The 10,763-nt window shown below is 36.3% G+C and overlaps 1 protein-coding gene across 1 annotated transcript; it reads right to left on the bottom strand.

Annotated features, from left to right (window-relative positions):
* Positions 1–4,615: 4,615 nt before the first annotated feature.
* LOC306843089 (putative C-type lectin domain family 20 member A) lies at positions 4,616–8,512 on the bottom strand. Its single transcript, XM_079374350.1, has 4 exons — positions 8,147–8,512; positions 6,245–6,589; positions 5,692–5,780; positions 4,616–5,364 (listed from the first exon to the last, which is right to left on the bottom strand). Exons 1-4 carry the CDS (start codon positions 8,460–8,462, stop codon positions 5,236–5,238), a joined length of 879 nt encoding a protein of 292 aa, XP_079230476.1. The 5' UTR covers positions 8,463–8,512; the 3' UTR covers positions 4,616–5,235.
* Between the last annotated feature and the right edge of the window lie 2,251 nt (positions 8,513–10,763).

Below are 10,763 nucleotides of genomic sequence, written 5' to 3'. Positions count from 1 at the left end.
ACTGCCATAAAAGCCATCAAGTTTTGTACCATCATTTGGTTCTTTGAAGCTCATGCTGGAGTTGCTGTCATAGCAACAGGTCTGTAAGGTATTTATTTCATGTAAACAGGATTAGATCACATCTTTTTAAGCAGAATCGATACTTAAAATCTGTCACAGCCACCGCTACTTTATTATAAGAGTACCCTGCTGGTCCAGGGACAATAATAATAAAAAAAAATTAAAATTAAAAATTAATTTGAAAATAAGATAACAATGTTGTGTAGTCTATAACACTATAGACACAGCCAGTTTTACTCACTGAAAGATTTATTAGTGATGAAATAATTACTTTATAATTGTATTGGAGTCTTACACACATGCTATACAGTACATCTGAGCCATGCATTAATTTGAGTGATGACAGATATTATGGGAGGGGCTTGATAGAGCGCAGGAGATACAGATAACATGATCTTTAAGAAACCGTAAGTAATGCTGTCCCGTAACAAATCTGATTCAAAGATAAAATTAAATGAATTGCTAATTACAACACTGAAGTAAAAATGTAAAGCCTGTACAAATACTAGAAATCATAAATATAAATAATTGGGAATCATGTAAAAATTATATCTATATACATTTATGTAGTTTTGTTCGCTTGGTTGTTTCCTTATAAAGGTCCAGAAATTTGTCAAGTTTTTCGTCAGGTGTCTTTTTTAATTATATGATGCCATTACGTTGCTGTCTTGCCACCAGCCAATTGCTGCATTGCTGATAGTGGTTTCAAGTATTGATACATCTGCCCTTTTCGGGGAACACTAGAACGTGCAGTAATCTTAGACAACTTAATCCAGATATTTCAATTTAATACGCAAATTCATTTGAAGAACCAAATTAGCCAGAGATCAGTTATCACGACTAGAAGATCTGGTATCTCTCAAATCATCATGTATTACGCGAGGTACGAAGAACGGACCCATGGTGCTCTCACTCCAAACATCGTGTTCTCACGCAGTGTAAAATACATCAAAGAGCAAAGAAGACACTGACAATGTGCCGACAGACAAGACAAAGCAGGTTATTTCTGGTATGAGACTAGTATGAGATCTGTCCAATTTTGTCAATTTGTAAGAAATTAAAACTATAAATACTGTTTTGTGGGTCTTTAATGTGTCGTGACAGATCACTGTCAATCAAACTCCCAGCGAAAGGTCAATTAGATAAACAGTAAAGTTTCATTTTTAGTGAACTATCCCTTTAATTCAACATGTGTAATGTAGTTACCTTATTATAACTAAATATGGTTAGTTTGCATTTTTAATCTTAATTTTCTGTTAAAATGCCAGCAGCCATATCACCCTGCAGCCCAAGACTGGTTCCCCACTGAAGCTAAGCAAGGTTGAGCCTGGTCAGTACCTGGTTAGGAGGTACTAGGTTGCTGCTGGAAGAGGTGTTAGTGAGGGAGCAGGGGGTGCTCACCCTGTGGTCTGTGTGGGTCCTAACACCCCAGTATAGTGACGGGGACACTATACTGACAACAAGCACTGTCCTTTGGATGAGACATTAAACCAAGGTCCTGCCTCTCTGTGGTCATTAAAAATCCCAGGATGTCGTTCGAAAAGGGTAGGGGTGTGAACTCGGTATCCTGGCCAAATTTGGCCACTGGCTTCTGAACATCATGGCCTCCTAAACATACCCATATCTACTGATTTACTTCGTCACTCTGTCTCCTCTCCACCAGTAAGCTGCTGTGTGGTGGGTGTCTTCATGCACTTTGGCTCCAGGTGGATGTTGTACACTGGCGGTGGATGAGGAGATCCCCCCCTCACTCACAATGTAAAGCACTTTGAGTGCCTATAAAAGCAATATATAAATGTCATTTAGCAGATGCTAAATGAGCAACAAAAGAGCAACAACATGCAAGTGCTATGACAAGTCTCGGTTAGCCTAACGCAGTACACGTAAGGTTACACCTAAAGCAGTGCACGAAACAAGTAGATAGAATAGAAAAAAGAAAGGTAGTGTTAGTTTTTCAAAAAAAGCTAGCAGTTAGTGAATAAATATGCAATATGTGTGTGTGTGTGTGTTTTTTTTTTTTTTTAAAAGAAGAGAGATAGATTAAATAGAATTAGAATAGAGAGTGCTAGAGTTAGAGGGTTAAATAAAGATGGAAGAGATGTGTTTTTAGCCGATTCTTGAAGATGGCTAAGGATTCAGCTGCTCGGATTGCAATGAATTATTATTATTATAATTATTATTATAAACTATCTTGGCATTTGGAAATCTTGGCAAATAGCGAGAAATGGAGATTAAGAAACTATTGAAATGACTTGTGGTTTAGACAGTCCTTCTCACTGGGAATGGAAGCTCAGGTCGAGTGCATTGCATTATGGGATGCCACTGTATTCCATGCAGTGTGAAGGACTTGTATAATGACAAATTTGAGTCCCGGCTTACGGTTATTTCCCATGACGGAAGCTGAAGCCAGCAGGAGCTCACAATGATCAGATGATGTTTCTTCAGTCCTGCTCCTGAAGATATGCTTTCCTGAAATATTGAGCTCCAGCCATATTCAAATACATCTGAACCAGCTGATAAAGATCCTCAGGAACAGGACTGAGAACTACTTTACTAAGTCAAGTGTAAAAGCAGCAAAAGATCCAACACGGCGCCCTCGAGAGGACTCATCAGACTCTTTTTTCGTTTTATTTAACATTCATCCCTGATTGGGAAAAGACACATACGTTTAAGCTCAAAGCCTTCCTCAGTGTGCAAAGCAATTAAATCCCATCACCCACTTTTCAAATCATCAATTATGTCAACGTCATTACTCATTAGCAATGTTGAATCACCAGAATCATCAAAACATTTCCTTTTAAATACTGGACAATTTTCATGTATTTACACAAAACATCACATCCACTAGTATGTCACACTACACATCCGTGACTACATTAAGAATTATATGGGATTATTCATTATTATACAAGCCTACAATTTAAATAAACAATCATCAATATATACTCCACCCATTAACTTTAAATTGTATAACAGTGGAAAATTCTGATTCTGATTCTGAAAATTCAATAATTAAAAACATCAGAAATACATCATCATAAACAATCATTGTTTTCACACTGTAAATACTTAAGATTTATTATATATATATATATAAAATATCAAAGATGAATATGAACAATTATAGTTCATTAAAGGAAAACAGCAAGTTCTTTCATTCATCTTTAATATTTTTGGAAGTGTTCAAACAGCCGTATTACTATCCCTACCAGCAGAGAGCATCATTGACTGACAGCCAATCACTGTCCTAAAATCACCCGATTTGAAGCCTGTTCTGATGATGCAAGGTTTAAATACATGTTTAATACTGCAAAATACTCGATGTTACAGTCACTGCCCTTGTTGTCCAGAATAAAAGAGAACATACCAATCGAGTGAAGAGATTTGTGGAAACTGTGGTTCCTAATTATTGTGATCCAACACTTGCCTCACATTTCAGGATGAAAAGACAAACATTCCAGGTGAAGGATAATCTACTTCTTACCTCCGAGACTGTGTTATGATCTATATGACCTTATTATTTTTATTGTGAGTATTAGGCTTATCATTATTGCTGATCACTGTTGTTGTGCTATGATATTGTAATATTTACCATTATATAATCAGAAGAGTACAGAAAAGTTTATGAAAGTGTCACTCCACAATACAATAGCAAAATATATAAATATGTATATTATTTTTATGTTACATTAACCAGTGTCTAGCACACCTTCCTAAGGAAAGGATATGGACCAGGAAACATTGCAATAACTACATGATATTTATTAGTTATTTTATAGTTATTTCAGTTATTTTGCCTTTAATGTAAATAAACGTGCAAACAATATACTTGCCCTTGTGAATTTATTTTGATGTTAATTACATTTTACTTACAGTTGTTTTACAGATCACGTTGTTGTCTTAAGCGTTGAGTGCTCAAAACTGTTTAACCCTTGTGCATCAATAAAAAAAAAAAGAAAAAAAGTTACACTTAGGTCCATAGTGGACAAAAATGTCCATGTCAAAAAAACGGTCATAAAAATTGGAAGCTTGGGAGCAGAGACTTAAGTGTGGTCTCATTTTAAATAAGACCCATGGCAGATTATTGTTGAAGTAAAAAAGGTTTAAAAAGTGAAAAAAAAAAAAAAGTTATATAGGTTTATGAAAATTATTTATGAACAATATTTTGTTATTTTATGAATATTTTATATATTAAACATGATGAAGCAACTTTTATAGACAATCAAAGCCATAAATATAAACAAGTTGTGTTCCAAATTTGAGGTTGATATCTCAAAAAATGAGCTTTCAGTAAAATTTTGTTTGGGCGCAGTACCAAATTTTCCCCATTAGATGCCAGCAAAACTCTGCTGGTGCACGCAGTGCTTGGATTTGTGAGAGATTCTCTCTCTCAATTTTTATGACACACATACAAACCACACTCTGACATCCATACCAACACACGCACACAATTATAGCTGCATTATTTATCCAGTTGGCTCTATAATATGCAGAAGCAGAAAACAGGAATAAAGCAAGTTTTTATAGACCAACCCTGAAAAAAATGGCACCATTTGGTAAAATGTTTTATTTTGAAGCCTTGCCAACAGAATGAAAGCCTATTAAAAAAAATTACATAATTTTACAGTTAAACAGCACTGCGATTAAAAATAGCAGTTTTAATGGGTTTCAATGGGGACATTTTTGTCCTTAAGGTCCTGAGTGTGAGTATTTTTTGTACGGAGGGTAAAATTTTTTTTTTTTTACGGAAATGAGGGTGAAATATTAAAATTCCAATAAAAATAAACACCTGAGCCTAAATTTATCCAGTTGGCATTAACACAGGCACACTTATAACAAAAAACAAAACTGAAATGGACAAAAATGTCCATAAGGTCGCACAAGGGTTAATAGATGGTGCTTTTAACTTCATGCTTTAGGGAGACTGCATTTTTATATTCTCCCAAACGTCTTAATTTATTCTTAAAGAATGCAAAATGTAGCAGTAACATTACAGGCTAAAACATGCTTGCATTTGTTAGCTCACATGTAGGCATAAATATCTGTCGACTACATTAATCAATGCAAAATGAATATACATAAGCATTTTTGAGAAATAATAAATTGTTAATCTAATAATTCAGATATCTGTAACTAAGAATGTGCTGCATTAATTTGAGATAAATTTCACCCCAATCAAGAACAATCAAGAGTAGTGTTCGCTTCACTACGTTTTTGTCCAGTCCTCTTCTTCTGGAAGACTTTCCCGTTGGGTTGTGTCCTCCACATCATTGTGACGTCCTCATCGCTCAGCGTCTGCTTTAACTAAACACAGAAACAGCCTTCAATTACTCTGTGAATGAATCCCACACAAAGTTTGAGGCATTTCAGTTCAGAATTAACATCTCTTACTTTAGAATTCTTACAAAAAGAGCAGAAATGGGCAAAACTACAAGCACAAAGCATTGTGTAAAGACTGATTTAGCTGAGACTTTGGCTTTGTTCACTCTGGAGGGGAAATTGATCTGTTTCTTAAATCGTATTTTTAAGACCTGTGTTTAAACTGCACATCAAAAGTGGACAGACCTGATATTTTCTGATTGCTGTACATTCCACAACTAATTTTAGTCAGATGAGTATTAAAAAATGAACCTCGTTTAAGACGAGCGCCTTCAGTTTAGCTTCACCCACGTTCTCGGCGGATTTCACGTGCACTCGGATCACCTGCCTCTTCCTCTTGACTGTGGAAAAACGCATATTGTAGATTACTTAGTTTTACTGTATCTATATTATGAACATATAAATCAGGGATTCAAAGTATTTTCGTCAGCCAAACCCCTTTGAATATCTGCGCCTGAGATATTAAGTTGACATTTGTAATTTTAGCTAATTTTTATTTTTTTACTTTTGTTGTTGTTGAATTGTTTATTTTTTATTTCTTTTTTTAATTAGATGTGGTTTTCAATAACAAAAATTTAATTTAACCATTAAAATGTAAGTCAGAAAAATGTAAATGAAAAAAATATATATAAAAAATATATATAAAAAATATATATATTTGGGTTGAAAAGAAATAGGACTTTGGAAAAAAATCAAACATAAGGCCCTACAACACTCAGAAAAAATTATCATCAACATTTTCCTATTCAATTTGTCAATAAACAACAAATGGATGAATGTACAAAATAGCTCAGGTCAGACATACCAGTTTTACAGTAGAAGAAGTAAGTCCATGTGCAATATCTATCATCAATTATACGATAATAAATATTTAAACCAGCACAGTCTTCATTGAACCGAGTAAAACTCTGAGTAGCCTGTTTGGTTGAGGAAGTAACGTTGGACTGATCTGACCACTTCCAAGTGTCTCTGTACAATCCGATCCAGACAGCAGTCGGAAATATTTTTATCAAGCTGGTTATTTGGTCTTGGTCGGCTTGACTTCTAATGATAGCCAGGTCTGTATAACGATCTCTGCAAAACTTCTGAGCCTCAATCCATGTATTTTGTGTCTTGCTCAAAACCATTTTCTCTGTTGTGTTTGCACTTCCTGTGAAAATTAAAATATAGGGTTAAGATGTTAAAGTCATGACAAGTCAAATCCATTTTCTCTATAATTTACTTAAGCTAGTTTTTAAAGGCAACACTTTTTGTTACCATTTAGTTTATCTTGATGTACTAAAATAACCAAAACTAAAATAAAAATGAATAAAAGCTACATAGACATTTAGAAATAACACAACTAACTTTTATTCAAAATCATAAATTCAGTCATTAGTAATGTGATTTCATGGTTTATCAGTTTTGTCCAGTAGGTGGCTATGTCTCCAAATTGATGTGGTGTGGTCAGGATGCCAAAACTCTGCAGCGATACAGCCTCAGATGCAGTTTGGCATCGTGCCATGACATTTAATGAGGTAACCGAAAGCCATTTCTCCTATCAATATGAAATTCATAACTTTATGCCAGCATGGTCTGAAAATGATTAGGGTTGAATTTGGAGAAAATGTGACCAACAATCTAGGAGAAGTTTGAAAAAGTAGGTTTTCAATGCAAGTTAAAATGGAGGACAGGAAAATCGGCTGATTATAGCATAATTGATGTCTATGTTCTTGGCATAATTCAAAGAATCTACCAAGGCCACTCTCATGATCATAGGTAAAACTAATCAAAAGTTTTAAGCATTTTTTTAAATTTCATAGTAACTTTTGACCACAAGGTGGCACTGCCAAGGTTTGACCCAAAACCTCTTGAGTAACTTCAGGGCATTGTGCCGAAGACACATACCCAGTTCGAGACAATACACCAATGTGTTCATAAAATATAGCATTTTACTTCAAAATTCAAAATGGCCAACATGGGACAGTTTGGCATCACTTGACTCTGTATGTAGCACAGAATCTAATGATATCAGTATTGTGTCCATTCTCCATTCTCCAAATCCATTCACACACAATAATGCCTGTCTTTACTGTGGTCTTACATTATATCCCATATAAATTCTCACATGTATTTGGTTGTGAAACATTGTTTGCAGACAAGGCAGAGGCGTTGGTGATTCTTTCCATTTTTGTGCAATGTGTAACCCCCTGTAACTTATCCATCGTTTAGTGTGCACAACAGCAACTAGATGGTACCTAAGACAGTCATGCAGTGTGAGAAGAGCTGCGATCTGACGACTTTGAAAATCATGCAGTGTGTGCCCATCTTAAATTGTTGCAGAGACATAGCTTTATGTCCACTTTGGAGAGTTATTCGGAAATGGTTTGACTGATCATCTTGATTTCCATGTTTTTTTAGGTGATGTGATCTGAAGATAATATGGTTTGATTTTCAAATGGGAAATGGAAAAGGAAAATGATGGGAATTATAATCATCCTGAGCCAAGCACAAACGTGAGTGCAAATGTGGACAAGTGATGGTCCTAGAGGGTTTGGGTTCGAGATTAAAAACAAAAGTTATAATAGCATCACAATGATACTGAAATAACACTGGTTTATGCTATACTTTTATACTTCCCCCACTGCTTAATGTCGTTATATTGTTGTCTTTGTTCATTTACTAAATTAATGAGCATCAATAAAGAGTGACTGTACGTGTTTCTCACCATCATAACACACAAAATTTCTTATGTCAGTGCAGTATAAATCATGCCAGGCTCCATTAGGTAATATGCCGACACACTCCTGTCCGTAAGCATAGTTATCTGGCTGACCCAAATCCCAGGACTTGAACACCAGACTCTCCTCGTTAACAGACCAGCGCCAGCTGATGATGTCATTGTACAGTCCGATCCAGGCAAAGCCGGAAAATAATTTTTCACTTGCAGCTTCTTGCAGACGTGTCCAGTTTTCATTACTCTGAACGGTGGCCAGGTCAATATGGTGCGTCCTGCAGTAATTCTGTGCATTTCCCCATGTCATATACTGCTGGATCAGAATATACTCTTGTTCTATACACAGAGTTAATGACAGCAGTCCTGCAAGAGAATATGGTCATTTTATTATTTTTCCTTTAGAAAAAGTCTTAATTTGCTGGCTTTATTTGTCCCAGTCATCTTGCTTTTATTCTGAGACTTAAAGTTTGTTTGCTCATTGTTGGACAAGAGCTAGTCAAGTGAATTTGTCTTTGATTTAGCATGTTTTGATAAAATCACAGTCACTATAGCATTTCTGTCGTAAGGCAGTGCCCAAATATCAGATAAGCTACTGATTTGAATATAGTCCAGATGAGAATGAATAAAGATTGATTTTGATATTGTTCTTCAACAATTAAAGTGCATTGACATCCTCTGCTGGTTAAAAAGTTCATCCACATTATTATTGTTGTTGTCGGCCAATTGTGCAGCAAATTATGCAAATTAATTGGCACATCCAGGGGTGCATTAAGATAACCAGAGGCCCCTTGGCTACAGCATTATGATAGGCCCCCCTACCCTAGAAAACTTTTTTTAAGCTTCTTGATAATTATTTATGTATAATTGATATTTTTTCTTGATAATATGCCAGTCAACATTCACAACACTGTTGTGCATAAATGTGATATAAGTAAATATGCAACTTCACTCTTTTGCCAGAAGGTGGCACTTGTGGAACACCAGAATTATAGCCGTAACAAAGTACACACCAAGTTATTACAGGCATTACGGAGGTAACATGAAAAAAACTTTTCTGGCCGAAATGTGAATTTACAGGTAGGCTATGATTTAAACAATCTCACAAAATATTAATTATTCATCATCAGTATATCGAAACAACACTTTGTTTATTTGGTGATTGCTAACAGTGTTTTTATTTTGAAACATGGCGTGCTCGCGTCAAATTATCATAGCCACTTAAAGTTTAATGATCACATTTAAGCAATAGGACGATTCCTATTTTTCCATCCCCGGATTTAAAATTGAGACTTTGAAGCATCCACAAGTTACTGAACTCGCACTTTATGCCATTACAGAAAGTTGTCTGGTCCAGTTCCTTTCACACGCAGTGTTGTGTTTCTTATTAACCTGCACATTAACATAAGGTCTTCTTTAACTAGTAGTGTATACATTGTTCATTCCGCTTATGGTGGAACACGTGGAACAAACCAACTATACAAACTGTGTGGGGGAAACCTAAACTGAACCATACTACAACCAGGACTTCACTGAAAATGAGTGTGAGTTTGTTTACAGAATGCTGTTATCACTGCTGCAAACTCCTATATATACAAATAATTATTCAAAAAATAAAATTTCCATGCAGCCAGTGGGCCCCCTTCCTAGTGTAGGCCCCTGGGCTTCAGCCCGTTGAAGCCCGTGCGTTAAATTGCCCCTGGTCACATCTGCGAGTAGCTAAGTGTTGATGCTGCCTCTTGCAGCAAGCAAGTTGCCATTCCACTGGCATAACCTTCTGCCTGCTAATTTTTAAAGAGAACTACCTGGTAACTTCCCAAGAAAATGTTAGGATTTAAGTTCTAATCCTTTGTTCTTAATCTAGCCTTATATATTTTATTGGTTAAATATGATGCTTCTTTTGGAGAGTGAATATGAGTAATTTTTGGAACTGTATTGTTAGCGAGCCTTCAACCATCTGTAGTTTAGGCTACAGGTTGGCATGGGTACCAGTGAGCCCAGTGGCTAAAGTATTATAGTAACCTGCATTGTATAGATAAGCTTCGTCATTATCAGACCGCTTCGAAAGTGTAATTATGTTGTAGCCTACTAGAATTGTTGTTGACCATGCTTATCATACTCTCCCTAATGGTCCATACCTTGGCGTGGTAGGGGAGCTTGCGTATCTCAGTGACCCGGAGAGCTATGCCAGCATAACACACACTGGTAGGGTCACCCATGCTGGACAAGTCAAAGGATAGAGATCAGACCAAATTGAACCACCTCTCCTGGAGGCTAATGAGGTTGGCGTAGGGCTAACAACCCTATCCTTAAAAAAATCTCATTACAGAAACGTTGACAACAATTCATCATACTCCGCTCCTGGAAGAGAAAGGGCTCTTGTCTCAAGAACGTATGATGCGTTGGGGTGAAAGCCGAAAGGAAGCCACAACGCCGACCCCCCTTTTATCAACCAGGAAAACTTTAACCATCGGGTCATGGAACATCCGGACAATGTACGAGGCAGGGAAAACAGCACAAGTAGCAGCCGAGATGCACAGTTACAAACTAGCAGTTCTAGGGCTCAGCGAGACCAGATGGCTGCAAGCAGGAAAAATGAGACTGGCAACAG

This window comes from Barbus barbus (assembly GCF_936440315.1).
Source record: "Barbus barbus genome assembly, chromosome: 2".
NCBI lineage: Eukaryota > Metazoa > Chordata > Actinopteri > Cypriniformes > Cyprinidae > Barbus > Barbus barbus.
The sequence above is the reverse complement of the archived record's forward strand: the minus strand, read 5'-3'. Positions and strand labels throughout refer to the sequence as shown.